This window comes from Mytilus edulis, chromosome 6 (genome assembly GCF_963676685.1).
Source record: "Mytilus edulis chromosome 6, xbMytEdul2.2, whole genome shotgun sequence".
In the NCBI taxonomy this organism is placed as follows: Eukaryota; Metazoa; Mollusca; class Bivalvia; order Mytilida; family Mytilidae; genus Mytilus; species Mytilus edulis.
Window position 1 is genome coordinate 24,323,318 of NC_092349.1, and position 24,008 is coordinate 24,347,325.

The 24,008-nt window shown below is 33.0% G+C and overlaps 3 protein-coding genes across 3 annotated transcripts; all 3 read right to left on the minus strand.

Moving 5' to 3' along the window:
* Window positions 1-6,176: 6,176 nt before the first annotated feature.
* On the minus strand, window positions 6,177-10,327 carry LOC139527382 (zinc finger protein 862-like). The gene is made up of 4 exons (XM_071322795.1): window positions 8,535-10,327; window positions 7,957-8,165; window positions 7,461-7,590; window positions 6,177-7,197 (listed from the first exon to the last, which is right to left on the minus strand). Exons 1-4 carry the CDS (start codon window positions 9,990-9,992, stop codon window positions 6,778-6,780), a joined length of 2,217 nt encoding a protein of 738 aa, XP_071178896.1. The 5' UTR covers window positions 9,993-10,327; the 3' UTR covers window positions 6,177-6,777.
* A 9,650-nt stretch (window positions 10,328-19,977) lies between these two features.
* On the minus strand, window positions 19,978-22,761 carry LOC139527383 (zinc finger protein 862-like). Its single transcript, XM_071322797.1, has 4 exons — window positions 22,336-22,761; window positions 21,758-21,966; window positions 21,262-21,391; window positions 19,978-20,998 (listed from the first exon to the last, which is right to left on the minus strand). Exons 1-4 carry the CDS (start codon window positions 22,756-22,758, stop codon window positions 20,579-20,581), a joined length of 1,182 nt encoding a protein of 393 aa, XP_071178898.1. The 5' UTR covers window positions 22,759-22,761; the 3' UTR covers window positions 19,978-20,578.
* Window positions 22,762-22,793: 32 nt separating this feature from the next.
* LOC139526296 (uncharacterized protein C17orf113-like) lies at window positions 22,794-23,793 on the minus strand. The gene is made up of 2 exons (XM_071321425.1): window positions 22,891-23,793; window positions 22,794-22,856 (listed from the first exon to the last, which is right to left on the minus strand). The coding sequence occupies exons 1-2, from the start codon at window positions 23,791-23,793 to the stop codon at window positions 22,794-22,796; spliced, it is 966 nt and encodes a 321-aa protein (XP_071177526.1).
* Between the last annotated feature and the right edge of the window lie 215 nt (window positions 23,794-24,008).

Genomic DNA, 24,008 nt, shown 5'->3' on the forward strand with positions numbered 1-24,008 from the left:
TACGCTTAAAACAAGAGAGAACAGCCAATGTAAATAAAACAGGCGGAAATAGCAATTGCACATACAACAAGAAGAAACGGTCATTACACATTAAACACTAACAAAAATGCCATTTAACATAAAACAAAAGAAAACGGCCATAACACATAAAAAAAATAGGGCGGTGTTTACACATTTGACCAGAAATGTGTTATACGGCAATTTCACATGAAAAGAGAATACAAAACATTTAACATGGAACAGGAGACAATGGTCAGTAGACACACAACAAGAAGAAACGGCAACTACAGTTAAAACAAGAGGAAACGGCAATTACAGTTAAAACAAGAGGAAACGAAAATAACAGTTAAAACAAGAAGAAACAGCAATTACAGTTAAAAGAAGAGGAAACAGCAATTACAGTTAAAACAAAAGGAAACGATAATTACAGTTAAAACAAGAGGAAACGGCAACTACAGTTAAAACAAGAGGAAACGACAATTACAGTTAAAAAAAAGAGGAAACGACAACTACATTTAAATCAAGAGGAAAACAATTACAGTTAAAAAAAAAGAGGAAACGACAACTACAGTTAAATCAAGAGGAAAACAATTACAGTTAAAAAAAGAGGAAACGGCAACTACTGTTAAAACAAGCGGAAATGGCAATTACAATTAAAACAAAAGGAAACGACAATTACAGTTAAAACAATAGGAAACGACAACTACAGTTTAAACAAGAGGAAATGGCAATTACAGTTAAAACAAGAAGAAACGACAATTACAGTTAAAACAAGAGGAAACGGCAATTACAGTTAAAACAAGAGGAAACGGTCATTACAATTAAAACAATATAGGAAACGACAATTACAGTTAAAACAATAGGAAACGACAACTACAGTTTAAACAAGAGGAAATGGCAATTACAGTTAAAACAAGAAGAAACGACAATTACAGTTAAAACAAGAGGAAACGATAACTACAGTTAAAACAAGTGGAAACAGCATGTACAATTAAAACAAGAGGAAACGACAACTACAGTAAAACAAGCTGAAACGGCAATTACAATTAAAACAAGAGGAAACAGCAACTACAGTTAAAACAATGGGAAACGGCAACTACAGTTAAAGCAAGCGGAAACAGCAATTACAGTTAAAACAAGAGGAAACGATAATTACAGGTAGAACAAGGGGAAACGATAATTACAGTTAAAACAAGAGGAAACGGCGATTACAATTAACACAAGAGGAAACAGCAACTACAGTTAAAACAAGAGAAAACGACAATTACAGTTAAAACAAGAAGAAACGACAATTACAGTTAAAACAAGAGGAAACGGCAATTACAGTTAAAACAAGAGGAAACGGTAATTACAATTAAAACAATATAGGAAACGACAATTACAGTTAAAACAAGAGAAAACGACAATTACAGATAAAACAAGAGGAAACGACAATTACAGTTTAAACAAGAGAAAACGACAATTACAATTAAAACAATATGAAACGACAATTACAGTTAAAACAAGAGGAAACGACAATTACAGTTAAAACAATAGGAAACGGCGATTACAATTAACACAAGAGGAAACGGAAACTACAGTTAAAACAAGAGGAAATGAAATTTACAGTTAAAACTAGAGGAAACGGCAATTACAGTTCAAACAAGAAGAAACGAAAACTACAGTTAAATCACTAGGAAACGGCCATTACGCTTGAAACAAGAGAGAACGGCCAATGTAAATAAAACAGGCGGAAATAGCAATTGTACATCAAACAACAAGAAACGGTCATTACACATTAAACACTAACAAAAATGCCATTTAACATAAAACAAAAGAAAACGGCCATAACACATAAAACAAAATGGGGCGGTATTTACACATTTGACCAGAAATTTGTTCAACTGCAATTTCACATGAAAAAGAGAATACAAAACATTTAACATGGAACAGGAGACGACGGTCAGTAGACACACAACAAGAAGAAACGGCAATTACAGTTAAAACAAGAGGAAACGGCAATTACAGTTAAAACAAGAGGAAACGAAAATAACAGTTAAAACAAGAAGAAACGGCAATTACAGTTAAAAGGAGAGGAAACGGCAATTACAGTTAAAACAAGAGGAAACGATAATTACAGTTAAAACAAGAGGAAACGGCAACTACAGTTAAAACAAGAGGAAACGGCAACTACAGTTAAAACAAGAGGAAACGACAATTACAGTTAAAACAATAGGAAACGACAACTACAGTTAAAACAAGAGGAAATGGCAATTACAGTTTAAAACAAGAGGAAACGATAATTACAGTTAAAACAAGAGGAAACGGCAACTACAGTTAAAACAAGAGGAAACGGCAATTACAGTTAAAACAAGAGGAAACGGCAATTACAGTTAAAACAACAGGAAACGAAAATAACAGTTGAATCAAGAGGAAAACAATTACAGTTAAAAAAAAAAGAGGACACGACAACAACAGTTAAATCAAGAGGAAAACAATTACAGTTAAAACAAGAGGAAACGGCAATTACAGTTAAAACAAGAGGAAACAGTAATTACAATTAAAACAATTATAGGAAACGACAATTACAGTTAAAACAAGAGGAAACGACAATTACAGTTAAAACAAGAGGAAACGACAATTACAGTTAAATCAAGAGGAAACGACAATTACAATTAAAACAAGATGAAACAACAATTACAGTTAAAACAAGAGGAAACGGCAATTACAGTTAAAACAAAAGGAAACGGCGATTACAATTAAATCAAGAGGAAACGGCAACTACAGTTAAAACAAGAGGAAATGACAATTACAGTTAAAACTAGAGGAAACGGCAATTACAGTTCAAACAAGAAGAAACGAAAACTTCAGTTAAAACACTAGTAAACGGCCATTACGCTTAAAACAAGAGAGAACAGCCAATGTAAATAAAACAGGCGGAAATAGCAATTGCACATACAACAAGAAGAAACGGTCATTACACATTAAACACTAACAAAAATGCCATTTAACATAAAACAAAAGAAAACGGCCATAACACATAAAAACAATAGGGCGGTGTTTACACATTTGACCAGAAATGTGTTATACGGCAATTTCACATGAAAAGAGAATACAAAACATTTAACATGGAACAGGAGACAATGGTCAGTAGACACACAACAAGAAGAAACGGCAACTACAGTTAAAACAAGAGGAAACGGCAATTACAGTTAAAACAAGAGGAAACGAAAATAACAGTTAAAACAAGAAGAAACAGCAATTACAGTTAAAAGAAGAGGAAACAGCAATTACAGTTAAAACAAAAGGAAACGATAATTACAGTTAAAACAAGAGGAAACGGCAACTACTGTTAAAACAAGAGGAAACGGCAACTACAGTTAAAACAAGAGGAAACGACAATTACAGTTAAAAAAAAGAGGAAACGACAACTACATTTAAATCAAGAGGAAAACAATTACAGTTAAAAAAAAGAGGAAACGACAACTACAGTTAAATCAAGAGGAAAACAATTACAGTTAAAAAAAGAGGAAACGGCAACTACTGTTAAAACAAGCGGAAATGGCAATTACAATTAAAACAAAAGGAAACGACAATTACAGTTAAAACAATAGGAAACGACAACTACAGTTTAAACAAGAGGAAATGGCAATTACAGTTAAAACAAGAAGAAACGACAATTACAGTTAAAACAAGAGGAAACGGCAATTACAGTTAAAACAAGAGGAAACGGTCATTACAATTAAAACAATATAGGAAACGACAATTACAGTTAAAACAATAGGAAACGACAACTACAGTTTAAACAAGAGGAAATGGCAATTACAGTTAAAACAAGAAGAAACGACAATTACAGTTAAAACAAGAGGAAACGATAACTACAGTTAAAACAAGTGGAAACAGCATGTACAATTAAAACAAGAGGAAACGACAACTACAGTAAAACAAGCTGAAACGGCAATTACAATTAAAACAAGAGGAAACAGCAACTACAGTTAAAACAATGGGAAACGGCAACTACAGTTAAAGCAAGCGGAAACAGCAATTACAGTTAAAACAAGAGGAAACGATAATTACAGTTAGAACAAGGGGAAACGATAATTACAGTTAAAACAAGAGGAAACGGCGATTACAATTAACACAAGAGGAAACAGCAACTACAGTTAAAACAAGAGAAAACGACAATTACAGTTAAAACAAGAAGAAACGACAATTACAGTTAAAACAAGAGGAAACGATAACTACAGTTAAAACAAGTGGAAACAGCATGTACAATTAAAACAAGAGGAAACGACAACTACAGTAAAACAAGCTGAAACGGCAATTACAATTAAAACAAGAGGAAACAGCAACTACAGTTAAAACAATGGGAAACGGCAACTACAGTTAAAGCAAGCGGAAACAGCAATTACAGTTAAAACAAGAGGAAACGATAATTACAGTTAGAACAAGGGGAAACGATAATTACAGTTAAAACAAGAGGAAACGGCGATTACAATTAACACAAGAGGAAACAGCAACTACAGTTAAAACAAGAGAAAACGACAATTACAGTTAAAACAAGAAGAAACGACAATTACAGTTAAAACAAGAGGAAACGATAACTACAGTTAAAACAAGTGGAAACAGCATGTACAATTAAAACAAGAGGAAACGACAACTACAGTAAAACAAGCTGAAACGGCAATTACAATTAAAACAAGAGGAAACAGCAACTACAGTTAAAACAATGGGAAACGGCAACTACAGTTAAAGCAAGCGGAAACAGCAATTACAGTTAAAACAAGAGGAAACGATAATTACAGTTAGAACAAGGGGAAACGATAATTACAGTTAAAACAAGAGGAAACGACAACTACAGTTTAAACAAGAGGAAATGGCAATTACAGTTAAAACAAGAAGAAACGACAATTACAGTTAAAACAAGAGGAAACGATAACTACAGTTAAAACAAGTGGAAACAGCATGTACAATTAAAACAAGAGGAAACGACAACTACAGTAAAACAAGCTGAAACGGCAATTACAATTAAAACAAGAGGAAACAGCAACTACAGTTAAAACAATGGGAAACGGCAACTACAGTTAAAGCAAGCGGAAACAGCAATTACAGTTAAAACAAGAGGAAACGATAATTACAGTTAGAACAAGGGGAAACGATAATTACAGTTAAAACAAGAGGAAACGGCGATTACAATTAACACAAGAGGAAACAGCAACTACAGTTAAAACAAGAGAAAACGACAATTACAGTTAAAACAAGAAGAAACGACAATTACAGTTAAAACAAGAGGAAACGATAACTACAGTTAAAACAAGTGGAAACAGCATGTACAATTAAAACAAGAGGAAACGACAACTACAGTAAAACAAGCTGAAACGGCAATTACAATTAAAACAAGAGGAAACAGCAACTACAGTTAAAACAATGGGAAACGGCAACTACAGTTAAAGCAAGCGGAAACAGCAATTACAGTTAAAACAAGAGGAAACGATAATTACAGTTAGAACAAGGGGAAACGATAATTACAGTTAAAACAAGAGGAAACGGCGATTACAATTAACACAAGAGGAAACAGCAACTACAGTTAAAACAAGAGAAAACGACAATTACAGTTAAAACAAGAAGAAACGACAATTACAGTTAAAACAAGAGGAAACGGCAATTACAGTTAAAACAAGAGGAAACGGTAATTACAATTAAAACAATATAGGAAACGACAATTACAGTTAAAACAAGAGAAAACGACAATTACAGATAAAACAAGAGGAAACGACAATTACAGTTAAAACAAGAGAAAACGACAATTACAATTAAAACAATATGAAACGACAATTACAGTTAAAACAAGAGGAAACGACAATTACAGTTAAAACAATAGGAAACGGCGATTACAATTAACACAAGAGGAAACGGAAACTACAGTTAAAACAAGAGGAAATGAAATTTACAGTTAAAACTAGAGGAAACGGCAATTACAGTTCAAACAAGAAGAAACGAAAACTACAGTTAAATCACTAGGAAACGGCCATTACGCTTGAAACAAGAGAGAACGGCCAATGTAAATAAAACAGGCGGAAATAGCAATTGTACATCAAACAACAAGAAACGGTCATTACACATTAAACACTAACAAAAATGCCATTTAACCAGTGATCTGGAAGGATTTTTTCAGTATGGGCCCAGGGCCCCCCAAAACAATATTTAATGGGCCATTTTGAGATTTAATGGGCCTTGTTGTCAAATGAATGGGCCATTGATTTATAACCAAAAAAAAAAAAACAACCCAAAAATCTATGTTTCAGCAAAGAGGTACTAACCTTGTGATTCTAATTTGCATTGTCTCTTTGCTTTTGTAAATTCAATGATAATTTAGGTCTTAGTTCATGCTGATATATATGATTTTTGTGAAAAAGACTAACATTGTATTTGTTCATCATATGATACATGATACATCATTTAGAAATTAAAATGTGAGTGACCTATGAACTTACTAGTCTATAGTATAGAACTCAACTGAACAACATATGACCAGACTAACTTTTATTATTTAGAGAAGACATCATAACATGATGAAACTTAAAATAAACATATCAATCATCAAACAATATAGTACAATACAACAATGTGCAAGTAACAACATGTACCATCATAGAGATAGTATCAAAATAAAATTAAACAGATAAACACCATATCTTTCTTTGTATTAAATACTGGATAACACTGAGAGACTAGAGCTTTCAACATTATTTATGTTAATAATAGCAGCCTATAATTAGCTGATCTAGACATATAAGTTTAGGTTAATTGACTAGAATATTTAGATCTTGATTTCAAGAGTCTTCTCTTTTTCTTGTGCCACCTTTCAAGTGAGGATTTAAAGTTATGGTGTGCCAAACCCTTGCCATGCATTTTTATTCTTATAAGTTTGTCACACTGTTCGTGATTGAGACGGTTCCTTTTTGGGGTCAATATTTGATTTTGAATAGAAAATGTCCTCTCACAGTCAGCAGTGTGTAAAGGAATAATAAGGGATATCTGTGCCAGCTTAATGATGTTGGGTAGATCTTCTGTGTGATGTACAGTCAGAAGTTGCCACAGATGCTTCATTCTGTCTACTGGATATTTGAGTGATTTTACAATTAGCTTTGCCTCCCTCCATTCTTTCAATACAATATCCCTATCAAATATGGGGGCAGACACTTTTCCTTTATGCACCTGAAATGGATAACAATAAAGTTTATAACAATTTTGAACTGTAAACAGCTAAAAATCACTTTAGCTTTATTATCTTACATACTAGTCACACTAACTTTGGATCATTTTATTAATTTTGATGATCACATTGACACAGATTGGATTTTAAAAAACATGTATGTCAAACATTATTCTTGTTGACAGGATATTCAACTGAAATGTCATAATATTATGATTGTAAATTATAGAAAAATCGAACAATCAATCAAAATTAAAATTAAAACCTTCTCTTTCCCAAAATGGTCTAGGAGTTCACCAACTTCTGTTACACCAAACTTGTCAATATCATCTTCCATATTGATGCTTCTCATTGCCAGAACAAAGAAATTATTCATGAGACTTTGCTGTGGAAACCTGAAATGAATAAATACTTTTTGATTGAATGATCTAGAGCGGCTAAAGGTTATATACCAAAGATTTGTTCAAATTCGAACATAATATCAAAGGACAAACAATAGTCTACAAAACACAACACAGAAAAGTAAAGACTGAATGAGTACTATTTTGATGTTAATGTTATAAAACAATAAAATATGATTGTAAGATCATATAAATATTATTTTTTGACTGCTACTAGTACTTTAGTTTATAAATAAATATTAATATATACAACTGTATATCAGCAATTTAGATTTAATTTCAGTTTTTGTAAGAACTGGAACTATGAAGACCAGTGCTGTAGCCAGACTAAGCCTGAAAGCTGTAATAACTTTTAATTACCGTTTAGTTAAATTGTCCAAGAGTTTGTTAACAAAAGAACTCTTTAATGCATTAAAATTTGTGTTGGATTTAAACAGAATGTGTCCTTTGAATTCTTGATGGCCATCAATTAACTGTATATCAGTATCAAAGTTCTCCAAATGAGTTGGAAAAATCTGGGTATTTTCCTTGTACTGCAGAAGATCATTCTTGCATCTGTCAAGACACACCTACAATCAGTAGAAGATGTTTTAAGCATAAGTTTTTTTTTAAGGTATACAAATATTGGAAGTGAATAAGAATGTGCAAAATATTAATAAATATTATTGATTAAAGTCCATTATTCATAAAATAATACTAATAGTTATACAATTGAGTAAAGAAATAAGAAGATGTGGTATGATTGTCAAACAGATCAGTCACAACAGAGACCAAATAATAATAGATTATAGATGTAGTAGTTAGCAACTAGTCTCATATTAATTGTTTTCATTTGATTTGGCAATCATATAAAAAAAACAAATGTTAAATGGTCGATGATGGCCATCATACAGAAATATTATTTGGTCAAAACAATAAATACTTTGTCAAGTACATACCTTTGCAACAGCAACATCAAGGTCTTGCTTTTGTAAGGTTAAGCATAACTTCGACACTATTGGTAGTACATCCATCAGCATATAAGTGATATATATAAAACTAGTTGTTGCCATTTTTTTTAATAAGCCCTTTGCTTTTGGGTCCTTTGATGCTTGCCTTTTATGGAAGTATGAAATGAGAGCATCAAGACTACGATAAACCGCCTGCACAGCCTCAAAACAGGATAACCATCTGACAGCATGTATCTCTTTACATTTTAATACTGGTAAATTTAGTACTGACTGTACTTCATGTAATTCACCTTCTCTTGTTGGGGAAGCTTTGCAGTAATAAAATACAGAAGTCAACCATTCCTGATAATGTTTCATTAATTGAACACCTTCTGCTGCTTGGCTTGTACAAAGGGCTAACCTATGAGCCATACAATGAATGTGTATCATATGTGGGTTTAATTCCATCAACCGCCCTTTAACACCCTTATCAGACCCTGACATAACAGTTGCTCCATCAGAGCCAAAACCTATTAGTTTGTCATTAGTAATGTTGTGTTTTGCCATTTCCTCTGTAATAACCGAGGTCAAACCTTCACCAGTTCCATCGGAGTAAGATTTATCCCGTAGGAATACAGTTTCAGGAATTGATGTTTCTGGGTTAATAATCCTTGCATTAATGGTAATCTTTTTATTGTTAGAAATGTCAGTGCTTTCATCTGCTAGAATGGTAACGTAAGGCGATTTTGAAATTTTTTCATCAATCTCTGATTCAATTTCCAAATCAATGGCATCAAGGATTTCTGTAGCCGAATAATAACTTTCATAATTAATTCTGTCATTGAATTTTAAGTTTTCAAGTTTAGTGACTCCTACTTTTTTCAAAAAAATAATCATTGATTCATATTTATTAAGAGGCAAATCTTCTGAAGCTAACCAATAAACTGCCATCATTGCAAGAATTATGGCTTCATCCTCAGCACTGTTAAGTTTGTTACATGATTTAGTAAATTCTTGCTGATGTATTGGTGTTGATATTGCTTGTTTGTGGTCAGGTGTCTCTTGATGTCTAGACATAGTACTTGTTTTGAATGTTGTGCAGCCTAATGCAAGGGAACTTTTCTTCCCAGACTTTTGACAAGATTTACAATACATTTTCGTGCCATCATACAAAAGCCAGGGCCATAATTTTTCCCAAACAGGGCGATATTTTCGGGAATCTTTATTTACAGCAGTAGACTGAGTAGTACTAGTACCTTCACCGGGATCGTCGTGTTTGTTGTCATGTTCAACTTCATTTGGGTCTTCGTCGACCGCCATACTTTCCTCCGTAATGTCCGTATCTGTGTTGGACGTTTGAGACAACTCCTCTGCATTTTTTGAATTATTGTTTTTATCCCGACCAACAAAAGAAAGTAATGTTTTTTGTCCAGGCAAAACCACAATTCGCTGTTTCTTTGGAGGCATGTTTACTAAATTTTAAAATTAAACCAAAGACCCAAAAGTTGACAAGGACAGTTAATCGCCTTTTTATAGAGACAATTTCGATATTTTAATAAAAAGCCCCCGGGTCAACTGAAATTAAAGCGAGTTTGATTTAAATTTTATAATTTGTAAAAATTTCTACTCTTTACAAGTTAACTTTTACAGATTTAAAGTTGTTTGCTTTGAAATATTTAAAACATTCTTGATTATGTTTTATTTTGGTAATCAGATATACCACATGTTGTTATCGTGGACATGAATCAAAACGCCCGAGACGACTCGAAAATGTTATGGTGCTCCTATCTTTGGAGCAAAACACAACACCGTTTTGGACACAAATCATGGCGACACGAAACTTTCAAACACAATCGGAAATTCAACTTGCGATGTCTAAACGAAGCAAAAATATTGTGCGCCACTCCGGCGCTGGCATACGTGACTCTATGCGCCATTTTTTGCAAAGATGCGCTATGGGCGCATGGCGCTCGACTTTCCCGATCACTGTTTAACATAAAACAAAAGAAAACGGCCATAACACATAAAACAAAATGGGGCGGTATTTACACATTTGACCAGACATTTGTTCAACTGCAATTTCACATGAAAAAGAGAATACAAAACATTTAACATGGAACAGGAGACGACGGTCAGTAGACACACAACAAGAAGAAACGGCAATTACAGTTAAAACAAGAGGAAACGGCAATTACAGTTAAAACAAGAGGAAACGAAAATAACAGTTAAAACAAGAAGAAACGGCAATTACAGTTAAAAGGAGAGGAAACGGCAATTACAGTTAAAACAAGAGGAAACGATAATTACAGTTAAAACAAGAGGAAACGGCAACTACAGTTAAAACAAGAGGAAACGGCAACTACAGTTAAAACAAGAGGAAACGACAATTACAGTTAAAACAATAGGAAACGACAACTACAGTTAAAACAAGAGGAAATGGCAATTACAGTTTAAAAAAGAGGAAACGATAACTACAGTTAAAACAAGTGGAAACGGCATTTACAATTAAAACAAAAGGAAACGACAACTACAGTAAATTAAGCTGAAACGGCAATTACAATTAAAACAAGAGGAAACGGCAACTACAGTTAAAACAAGAGGAAACGGCAACTACAGTTAAAGCAAGCGGAAACAGCAATTACAGTTAAAACAAGAGGAAACGACAATTACAGTTAAAATAAGAGGCAACGACAAATACAGTTATCATACATACACATTCACTCTCAGAAAATGGTGAATACACATTAGAACAGGAATCAAAACTGAATGCATATACTTTGGACCTGTAGCAAGGAAAATAAAGAGTGCATAATGGTCATTTAGTCTTAGATGCATGCTTTTTTATTAGTCGTTAGTTGCTTTGAACTAGCTGTCAGTTAACTGCAAGTAGTCTCAGATCTGTACCTAGTGTTATTTTGTTGTTGTGATGTACAAGTACCCGGCCACGTACATTACAGTTAAAACAAGAGGAAACGACAAATACAGTTAAAACAAGAGGAAACGGCAATTACAGTCTAAAAAAGAGGAAACGAACACTACAGTTAAAACAAGAGAAAACGACAATTACAGTTAAAACAAGAGGAAACGGCAACTACAGTTAAAACAAGAGGAAGCGACACTTACATTTAAAATAAGAGGAAACGACAAATACAGTTAAAACAAGAGGAAACGACAATTACGGTTAAAACAAGAGGAAACTAAAATAACAGTTAAAACAAGAAAAAACGGCTATAACAGTTAAAACAAGAGGAAACGGCAATTACAATTAACACGAAAGGAAACGGCAACTACAGTTAAAACAAGAGGAAACAGAAATTACAGTTTAAAAAAGAGGATACGACAAATACAGTTAAAACAAGAGGAAACGACAACTAAAGTTAAAACAAGAGGAAATTACAATATATAACAGTTAAAACAAGAGGAAACGACAACTACAGTTAAAACAAGAGGAAACGGCAACTACAGTTTAAAACAAGAGGAAACGGCATTTACAGTTAAAACAAGAGGAAACGAAAACTACAGTTAAAACAAGAGAAAACGACAATTACAGTTAAAACAAGAGGAAACGGCAACTACAGTTAAAACAAGAGGAAGCGACACTTACATTTAAAATAAGAGGAAACGACAAATACAGTTAAAACAAGAGGAAACGACAATTACGGTTAAAACAAGAGGAAACTAAAATAACAGTTAAAACAAGAAAAAACGGCTATAACAGTTAAAACAAGAGGAAACGGCAATTACAATTAACACGAAAGGAAACGGCAACTACAGTTAAAACAAGAGGAAACAGAAATTACAGTTTAAAAAAGAGGATACGACAAATACAGTTAAAACAAGAGGAAACGACAATTAAAGTTAAAACAAGAGGAAATTACAATATATAACAGTTAAAACAAGAGGAAACGACAACTACAGTTAAAACAAGAGGAAACGGCAACTACAGTTTAAAACAAGAGGAAACGGCATTTACAGTTAAAACAAGAGGAAACGAAAACTACAGTTAAAACAAGAGTAAACGGCTATTACAGTTAACACAAGAGGAAACGGCATTTACAGTTAAAACAAGAGGAAACGACAATTACAATTAAAACAAGAGGAAACGACTACTACAGTTAAAACAAGAGGAAACGACAATTACAGTTAAAACAAGAGGAAACGAAAACTACAGTTAAAACAAGAGGGAACGGCAATTACAGTTAAAAAAAAAGAAAACGGCAATTACAATTAACACAAGAGGAAACGGCTACTACAGTTAAAACAAGAGGAAACGGCAACTACAGTTAAAACAAGAGGAAACGGTAATAACACTTAAAACAAGAGAAAACGGCAATTACAAATTAACACAAGAGGAAATGACAACTACAGTTAAGACAATAGGAAACGGCAAATATGCTTAAAACAGAAGAAAACGGCATTTACAGTCAAAACCAGAGGAAACAACAACTACAGTTAAAACAATAGGAAACGGCAATTACGCTTAAAACAAGAGAAAACGGTCAATGTAAATAAAACAGGGGGAAATAGCAATTGCACATAAAATAAGAAGAAACGGTCATTACACATTTTAAAAAACACTAAAAAAGTGCCATTAAACATAAAACAAAAGAAAACGACCATCACACATACCAGAAGATTAACAGTCATCATACACATACACTCTCAGAAAATGGTGAATACACATTAAAACAGGAATCAAAACTGAATTCATATAATTTGGACCTGTAGCAAGGAAAATATATAGTGCATAAGTGTAATTTAGTCTTAGATGCATGCTTTTTATTAGTCGTTAGTGGCTTTGAACTAGCTGTCAGTTAACTGCAAGTAGTCTCATATCTGTACTTAGTGTCTTTTTGTTATTGTGATGTACAAGTACCCGGCAAAGTCCACTTGTAGTTTTGTCAATCTGATGAGTTAAGCCTTTTTCAACTGATTTTTATATATTGTTATTATGTTGAACTATTATACCACTATCTTAGGTTAGGGGAGGTTTGGGATCCCGCTAAAATGTTTAACCCCGCTTCATTCTGTATGTATGTGCATGTCCCAAGTCTGGAGCCTGTTATTTAGTTTTGTCGTTTGTTTATATGCTACATATTTGTTTTTCGGTCATGTTTTGTACATAAATGAGGCCGTTATTTTTCTCGTTTGAAATAATTTTCATTGTCATTTCGGGGCTTTTTATAGCTGACTTTGCGGTATGGGCTTTGCTCATTGTTGAAAACCGTACGGTGACCTATAGTTGTTAATTTCTGTGTCATTTTAGTCTTTTGTGGAGTGTTTTCTCATTGGTAATCATACCACATCTTCTTTTTATATTTACATTGTCATTTTGGGGCTTTTTATAGCTGACTATGCGGAATAGGCGTTGCTCATTTTTGAATTCCATACGGTGACCTATATTTGTTAATTTCTGTGTCATGTTGGTCTCTTGTGGAGAGTTGTCTCATTGGCAATCATACCACATTTTTTATACTTAGTCAATAATCTGCCAAAGAAAACAAACCAAAACCAAGAGCTACCTGCATAATTGAAAGTTAAGCCTGCGTACGTATAATGTAGCTTGATGTATTGAAATTCTGTATTCAGGCAATAACCGCATAAGATTGTGGGCTCTCAGACATTCATTTTATGTAAGCATTACCTCTGTGTTAAGTTGTCACGTGGTTACTGCAGGGTCAATCAATTTGACAGAATTATGCGAATTAAGAAACAAAGTCTGGTGTGTGTTTACTATTGTTATTCGAAAAAATTAATGCAACAGAGGTTTAGCGCTATAAAACAAGGTTCAATCCACCATTTCCTACATAACAAAATGCCTGTTCCAAGTCAGGAATATGACAATTATTTTCCATTTGTTTGATGTGTTCCGTCTTTTGATTTAGCCATTTAGAAGTTCTTTCCGATTTGAATTTTCCTCAGGGTTCAATATTTTTGTGATTTTACTTATTTATGTGTTTGAGCTTTGTATTTTTCGATTGTGATTTAGGACTGTCTGCTTTAAATTTTACTCTGAGTTTGGTATTTTTGGTATCTTTGTTTCTTTCTAGGAGTGGTAAAAATAAATGAAAAAACACTATCTTACACTTTGTTAAGGCAGATCGCGTTTTTCTTTCATGAGAGCGGTTATGATTTTTACAGTACATTAAAGTGTTTTTTAAGAATAGAAAACTTTTACAGAAAAATATGTTAAGATAAACCTTATAGATAAATTATCTTATTATAGATAGAGTAACCATTATCAAAACCTCTACATGTGCTGACTGCATTGTGTCATGTCGTATTGTGTATTTTATATGTTGAGATAATTTTTTTATTTATTTTCGGACATGATTGTAAATAGGAAAACTAGTGTGGGCAGATTTAGCATGCTGTTGGTTGTTCGTCGTTTTTTTGTTGCTTATGATTACAGGGAAATGTGAAATAAAGGTCATTGAAATTCGAACACTTAATAGAGGAACCCCAAATATACATCAAGTGGTGAACATATAAAACTGCTGATTTTGATGAAGACGACACTTCTGCCCTTCGATATGTTTTTGCATATGAATGAATAAACCTTATATTTTCGTTAAGAGAAAATGTCTTGTATTTCACTTCAATCGTTAAAGATAAGTATGTTTAAAACTTCTCCTGATGATGATGATATACAGTTCATGTAGTTACAGTTTCATCTATAATGAAGATTACGAACTGTTGCATGCGCGGAGTATATGATTAAAATTATATATACACAAAATTTTATCTTTAAATTTGTAGAATACTTGGTGATATTTAACATTTAAATATAATATGTTAAATATCAAGAAATCATAATGGTAACAAACTACTCTAATCTACACATTCATAGAGAAAATGTTGAAGATAGACGTGCGTGTCAGGTCCCGTGGAAAACCAATTGGAACTAGTGGAAAGGCAGCCATCAAAATAGATCTCTACATTCAATGAACCATTTGAAAATAGCTCAACTTTTACCTAAAATGATATTAACATGATTATACAATACAATTTTTTCCATGTTATTGTAATTATCTAAAACAATTTCTGTCACAAACATGTCATGTTAGTGCACATTCAATTTATGTCACAGACATGTCATGTTAGTGCAAATTCAATTTACAATTTACAATTCATTGTTTTTGGCTGACTTCATACAGGTGCCTCTTATAACACATTTAAAGAAACTAACATAATATACTTTAACTTCAAGATCCGCTATTAAGATAGTATTCTGAACGCATATTTCTAATCACACTACAAATAAAGGATAACTATTGATAAAGTTAAGTATGCTTTTAGATCTTGACATGAATCTATGAAGTGACAAAATAGTTCGGGTAAAAACAAAACTTTACGACAAAAGAAATAATTCCAGCTTCTTCATTCGACGAGTCTTATGTAGAGGAAACACGCGCCTGGCGTAATACATTATAAGCCTGGCCCTTTGATAACTATCAACACACTGGGTCTATGTTTCTGCTGATTTTGTCCCCGGGGGTATCAATTTCGGTGTTGACATGACTATCAATTATATGGTCATTTTTATAAATGTACTGTTTGCAAAAGTTTGAATTAATCGAAATACTAAGGATTTTCTTACCCCAGGCATATATTACTTTAGCCGTATTTGGCTCAACTTTTTGGAATTTTGGATCTCAATGCTCTTCAAATTTATAATTGTTTGACTTTTTAACTATTTTGATCAGAGCGTCGCTGATGAGTCTTATGTAGACGAAATGTGCGTCTGGCGTTGGAATGTTGTGCACGATGTTCCTACAACTTAACGTTACACTGAAAATGCTACGTCAAAGAGGATTTTTCGAATTTGTAAGTTTCATTCGGGTTGTTTTGTGTTGCTGGTTATTTTTGTCTCTGTTATTATTTTTTTTAAGTCTTTTAACCACGAATTGCCTCAAGTTGTGGATATCGATTTAACACCTGCAAAATGCTGTATTGTAAGTCATGTAAGAAGGGAAAATAAGACGGAAAGTTTTTCCATAAATAAATTAAAACAAAACTACATGTATAGATGTACAAAACTTTTTAATCACATGCTGCTAAAATTTCATGGTGCATATCATCTGTCATTATAAATTTTCCATACCTTGATTCCACCCCAATACAAATATATCTGACACTGTTCAAGTAAATTAAAGACTTTTTTCCCTTGATTAATTTGAACTGAATATTGTTTCCATTAACACATAATTTATCAAAATACAACCCTTCAATTAATTGAACCCCAGCTTGAAAAGTGTTTCCCCAGTCATCAAAAGTTGATTGATTTAGTTTTTTAACGTCGGATAAACACTTTAAAATATAATAGTCCTCTCCTGGATCGTCCGTAAAAACGGCTAAAATAATTCCGGGTTGAATCAATTCAATGAAAGTATTTTCATCGCTATTTGCGATAAGTCTTTCGGTTAACTCTGTTTCATGACAAAGTTTATATTTACGAAAAATTCCGGCTTCGCTAGTACAAGCATTATATTCATCGGGACAGTTGGAACAGTCGTAGCAGGACAAGTCTCGAACTAAAACAGTTCGAGGACTCGTACTTCTGATTTGGTGAATACACCTTACTGACGGAACGACTTTAAAAGATCTTGTTCTATTTCGGGGAACTTCCTCAACATATCTAAAAATTCGACGTTTGCATATAGCGGACTGCCTTGGAGTCTCTAAATTGTCCTTACAAAAGTTATAAAAATCATTTGCATTTTGAATAAACAATTTTCCTCTCGCCACTGCAATATCAGCTTGATTTTTTATTAACCCCCCTGCGGCATTTTGTACTCCTTTGGCATGGAATGTTTCAAAATAGTTTCTAACTATATTGAAACCAAAATCTTGTTTTGCAGCTTAAATCTCCGAAACAGTGCCTTGATTTATATTGTGTAGCACACCCGTCTGTAAATTCGTGCATGGTTTTCAAATCATAGTTAATACTCTTTAGGTAATCCGCTATTTGCCGTTGCGCCTCATGTGAAAAATTATGATCATGAACTTGATCAGGACTTATAACAAAAAACTGTTCTTCAACTAATCCACCATTAACTTCAGGATCGGACGGACCGTCTAGATTTTCAATTGGATGCCTATAAATCACAGATACATGTATCGAAACTTCCGTTTTCTGAAAATAGCATGATTGGATTTCAATTTTATCTTTACACGTATAGTTTTCAGAAAAGTCATGAATGCAAATAGCTTCATTTTTTTTCAAGTTGCTCTTAATTGATTTCAGTTGTTCTGTTTGCCATTTTGCACGAAAAACGTGTGCTGAAAACTTTGATATCAATTCAAGAAAGTACTTGAACATTTCTCCCGGTTTTGTGTTCACCTTAACAAGGCACACCTTTTTCTTTTCCCCGCTTTTTGTTGGAACGAAAACATACTCATAGCGCATCCATTCAACATTTGGTGATTCTGTAGTTAGGGAGAGTTCATCTTCCAATAAATGCAATTTGTTCACGCCACAATCATCGCACCTCCGCTCCACACACTTCAATTGGTGGTATTCTTGCCCGTCAGTTTTTGGACACAAAGTATGATTGGTCAGGTCAGTGAGATGGGTGAAAATTGGAAAATGTTCAGATAATGGTGTGATTTTTTTTCGAAAATCCATGCAACTTTTAAATAGATATCTAGCCCCTACATGATACCTACAACAACATGTTTCTCGGTCACATGGACGTACAGGTACAACAAAATATGGCTTTAACCGTTCAAATAATCTCAAATCAGGGTATTTTTCTTTGAAACTAATATAGACTTCCGTCTGAGTTTTTTCAAGCACGTGCTTCATGTGACTGGTGTATACTTTAGGACCTAATCTTTCGCGTTTTATATCATTCTTGTTTGCAAATAAAAAGATGTCAAAAGATACGGCCCGAAATGTCGTTAACACCATACAGTCATCCTTTCCCAGAATATGACATAGCATAGTGAGACTATTCATTGAATTTGCACTAACATTAGTAACACAACGGGTATCATCATATGGCCCGGTTGTCATAGCCACAATGCTGCCCTCTTATTTCTTGATATGACATGGCCTCATGAGACTTAAAACCCAATTTGCACTAACATGAGCTACACGAATGGTGGCACATGTGGAGCAGCAGAAATCTATTGTTGTGGGGGTTTGTTTTTCTCAGTCTTTTGTTTCCATTTAGTGTTTGTAGTCAGGAATGGTTTCTTGCTGTGTTATCATTTTTTTGAGACACATGTGCTGTGCATATTATATTTTGGTGTGGTGCATATGGCAAAATCAAAGGTACTTTATTCAAATGATTTGCACAACGTGACTTTGTCCCTTTTGATCAAATTACTTCACTTAGCTTAAGATTGAAAATATAATTTATTATAGATTTGCGGATAATCCAGTCCTTTTCCGTCATGTATCTAAAACTAATTTATCTTTAAAAACTTCCTTTGGCGGATACTTTCAACAGTTTTGTGTCATTCTAAGGGAAATTGCTTAAAGATTGACTTTTTACGAAATATGAAGATTAAAATCAACATGTTTTTAAAAGAATTTGGCCGAAAAATTAAGTCAGGAGAATGTAATTTAGTGGTTGTCGTTTGTTTATGTGTTACATATGTTTTTCGTTCATTTTTTTATATTAATAAGGCCGTTAGTTTTCTCGTTTGAATTGTTTTACATTGTCTTATCGGGGCCTTTAATAGCTGACTATGCGGTATGGGCTTTTCTCATTGTTGAAGGCCGTACGTTGACATATAGTTGTTAATGTCAGTTTTGTCATTTTGGTCTCTTGTGAACAGTTGTCTCATTGACAATCATACCACATCTTCTTTTTATAACCTTCCAGCGCACCGGAGATAATCCACAATTTGTAGATGGGTTCGTTATGCTCAGTCTTTTGTTTTCAATCCTGTGTTGTGTGCACTTTTGTTGTACGTTGGTATTTTTATCTATAAGTCATGGCGTTGTTAGATAATTTTCGACTAAATTTGGATGTTCTGTAGTATATATCGCCTCTCTTGTAGAAATATCAGAAATGTTTATGACTTAGGTCCGTTAATTAAGAAGTTCTAATGATAGGTTATGTTTTTGTTTTGGTATAGAGATTTTTGTATTAAGAAGTACTTATGATAGGTTATGTTTTTTTTTAGTACTGAGGTTTTTGTATTTATAAGTACTTATGATAGGTTATGTTTTTTTTAGTACTGAGGTTTTTGTATTAATAAGTACTTATGATAGGTGATGTTTTTTTTAGTACTGAGGTTTTTGTATTAAGAAGTACTTATGATAGGTTATGTTTTTTTTAGTACTGAGGTTTTTGTATTAATAAGTACTTATGATAGGTGATGGTAGATTATATGTTTTTGATTATGTCAGTGTATGTATAACCTCTTAAGAGTTATCTCCCTGTAGTGTTCAGTGATCTGGAAGGATTTTTTCAGTATGGGCCCAGGGCCCCCCAAAACAATATTTAATGGGCCATTTTGAGATTTAATGGGCCTTGTTGTCAAATGAATGGGCCATTGATTTATAACCAAAAAAAAAAAAACAACCCAAAAATCTATGTTTCAGCAAAGAGGTACTAACCTTGTGATTCTAATTTGCATTGTCTCTTTGCTTTTGTAAATTCAATGATAATTTAGGTCTTAGTTCATGCTGATATATATGATTTTTGTGAAAAAGACTAACATTGTATTTGTTCATCATATGATACATGATACATCATTTAGAAATTAAAATGTGAGTGACCTATGAACTTACTAGTCTATAGTATAGAACTCAACTGAACAACATATGACCAGACTAACTTTTATTATTTAGAGAAGACATCATAACATGATGAAACTTAAAATAAACATATCAATCATCAAACAATATAGTACAATACAACAATGTGCAAGTAACAACATGTACCATCATAGAGATAGTATCAAAATAAAATTAAACAGATAAACACCATATCTTTCTTTGTATTAAATACTGGATAACACTGAGAGACTAGAGCTTTCAACATTATTTATGTTAATAATAGCAGCCTATAATTAGCTGATCTAGACATATAAGTTTAGGTTAATTGACTAGAATATTTAGATCTTGATTTCAAGAGTCTTCTCTTTTTCTTGTGCCACCTTTCAAGTGAGGATTTAAAGTTATGGTGTGCCAAACCCTTGCCATGCATTTTTATTCTTATAAGTTTGTCACACTGTTCGTGATTGAGACGGTTCCTTTTTGGGGTCAATATTTGATTTTGAATAGAAAATGTCCTCTCACAGTCAGCAGTGTGTAAAGGAATAATAAGGGATATCTGTGCCAGCTTAATGATGTTGGGTAGATCTTCTGTGTGATGTACAGTCAGAAGTTGCCACAGATGCTTCATTCTGTCTACTGGATATTTGAGTGATTTTACAATTAGCTTTGCCTCCCTCCATTCTTTCAATACAATATCCCTATCAAATATGGGGGCAGACACTTTTCCTTTATGCACCTGAAATGGATAACAATAAAGTTTATAACAATTTTGAACTGTAAACAGCTAAAAATCACTTTAGCTTTATTATCTTACATACTAGTCACACTAACTTTGGATCATTTTATTAATTTTGATGATCACATTGACACAGATTGGATTTTAAAAAACATGTATGTCAAACATTATTCTTGTTGACAGGATATTCAACTGAAATGTCATAATATTATGATTGTAAATTATAGAAAAATCAAACAATCAATCAAAATTAAAATTAAAACCTTCTCTTTCCCAAAATGGTCTAGGAGTTCACCAACTTCTGTTACACCAAACTTGTCAATATCATCTTCCATATTGATGCTTCTCATTGCCAGAACAAAGAAATTATTCATGAGACTTTGCTGTGGAAACCTGAAATGAATAAATACTTTTTGATTGAATGATCTAGAGCGGCTAAAGGTTATATACCAAAGATTTGTTCAAATTCGAACATAATATCAAAGGACAAACAATAGTCTACAAAACACAACACAGAAAAGTAAAGACTGAATGAGTACTATTTTGATGTTAATGTTATAAAACAATAAAATATGATTGTAAGATCATATAAATATTATTTTTTGACTGCTACTAGTACTTTAGTTTATAAATAAATATTAATATATACAACTGTATATCAGCAATTTAGATTTAATTTCAGTTTTTGTAAGAACTGGAACTATGAAGACCAGTGCTGTAGCCAGACTAAGCCTGAAAGCTGTAATAACTTTTAATTACCGTTTAGTTAAATTGTCCAAGAGTTTGTTAACAAAAGAACTCTTTAATGCATTAAAATTTGTGTTGGATTTAAACAGAATGTGTCCTTTGAATTCTTGATGGCCATCAATTAACTGTATATCAGTATCAAAGTTCTCCAAATGAGTTGGAAAAATCTGGGTATTTTCCTTGTACTGCAGAAGATCATTCTTGCATCTGTCAAGACACACCTACAATCAGTAGAAGATGTTTTAAGCATAAGTTTTTTTTTAAGGTATACAAATATTGGAAGTGAATAAGAATGTGCAAAATATTAATAAATATTATTGATTAAAGTCCATTATTCATAAAATAATACTAATAGTTATACAATTGAGTAAAGAAATAAGAAGATGTGGTATGATTGTCAAACAGATCAGTCACAACAGAGACCAAATAATAATAGATTATAGATGTAGTAGTTAGCAACTAGTCTCATATTAATTGTTTTCATTTGATTTGGCAATCATATAAAAAAAACAAATGTTAAATGGTCGATGATGGCCATCATACAGAAATATTATTTGGTCAAAACAATAAATACTTTGTCAAGTACATACCTTTGCAACAGCAACATCAAGGTCTTGCTTTTGTAAGGTTAAGCATAACTTCGACACTATTGGTAGTACATCCATCAGCATATAAGTGATATATATAAAACTAGTTGTTGCCATTTTTTTTAATAAGCCCTTTGCTTTTGGGTCCTTTGATGCTTGCCTTTTATGGAAGTATGAAATGAGAGCATCAAGACTACGATAAACCGCCTGCACAGCCTCAAAACAGGATAACCATCTGACAGCATGTATCTCTTTACATTTTAATACTGGTAAATTTAGTACTGACTGTACTTCATGTAATTCACCTTCTCTTGTTGGGGAAGCTTTGCAGTAATAAAATACAGAAGTCAACCATTCCTGATAATGTTTCATTAATTGAACACCTTCTGCTGCTTGGCTTGTACAAAGGGCTAACCTATGAGCCATACAATGAATGTGTATCATATGTGGGTTTAATTCCATCAACCGCCCTTTAACACCCTTATCAGACCCTGACATAACAGTTGCTCCATCAGAGCCAAAACCTATTAGTTTGTCATTAGTAATGTTGTGTTTTGCCATTTCCTCTGTAATAACCGAGGTCAAACCTTCACCAGTTCCATCGGAGTAAGATTTATCCCGTAGGAATACAGTTTCAGGAATTGATGTTTCTGGGTTAATAATCCTTGCATTAATGGTAATCTTTTTATTGTTAGAAATGTCAGTGCTTTCATCTGCTAGAATGGTAACGTAAGGCGATTTTGAAATTTTTTCATCAATCTCTGATTCAATTTCCAAATCAATGGCATCAAGGATTTCTGTAGCCGAATAATAACTTTCATAATTAATTCTGTCATTGAATTTTAAGTTTTCAAGTTTAGTGACTCCTACTTTTTTCAAAAAATTAATCATTGATTCATATTTATTAAGAGGCAAATCTTCTGAAGCTAACCAATAAACTGCCATCATTGCAAGAATTATGGCTTCATCCTCAGCACTGTTAAGTTTGTTACATGATTTAGTAAATTCTTGCTGATGTATTGGTGTTGATATTGCTTGTTTGTGGTTAGGTGTCTCTTGATGTCTAGACATAGTACTTGTTTTGAATGTTGTGCAGCCTAATGCAAGGGAACTTTTCTTCCCAGACTTTTGACAAGATTTACAATACATTTTCGTGCCATCATACAAAAGCCAGGGCCATAATTTTTCCCAAACAGGGCGATATTTTCGGGAATCTTTATTTACAGCAGTAGACTGAGTAGTACTAGTACCTTCACCGGGATCGTCGTGTTTGTTGTCATGTTCAACTTCATTTGGGTCTTCGTCGACCGCCATACTTTCCTCCGTAATGTCCGTATCTGTGTTGGACGTTTGAGACAACTCCTCTGCATTTTTTGAATTATTGTTTTTATCCCGACCAACAAAAGAAAGTAATGTTTTTTGTCCAGGCAAAACCACAATTCGCTGTTTCTTTGGAGGCATGTTTACTAAATTTTAAAATTAAACCAAAGACCCAAAAGTTGACAAGGACAGTTAATCGCCTTTTTATAGAGACAATTTCGATATTTTAATAAAAAGCCCCCGGGTCAACTGAAATTAAAGCGAGTTTGATTTAAATTTTATAATTTGTAAAAATTTCTACTCTTTACAAGTTAACTTTTACAGATTTAAAGTTGTTTGCTTTGAAATATTTAAAA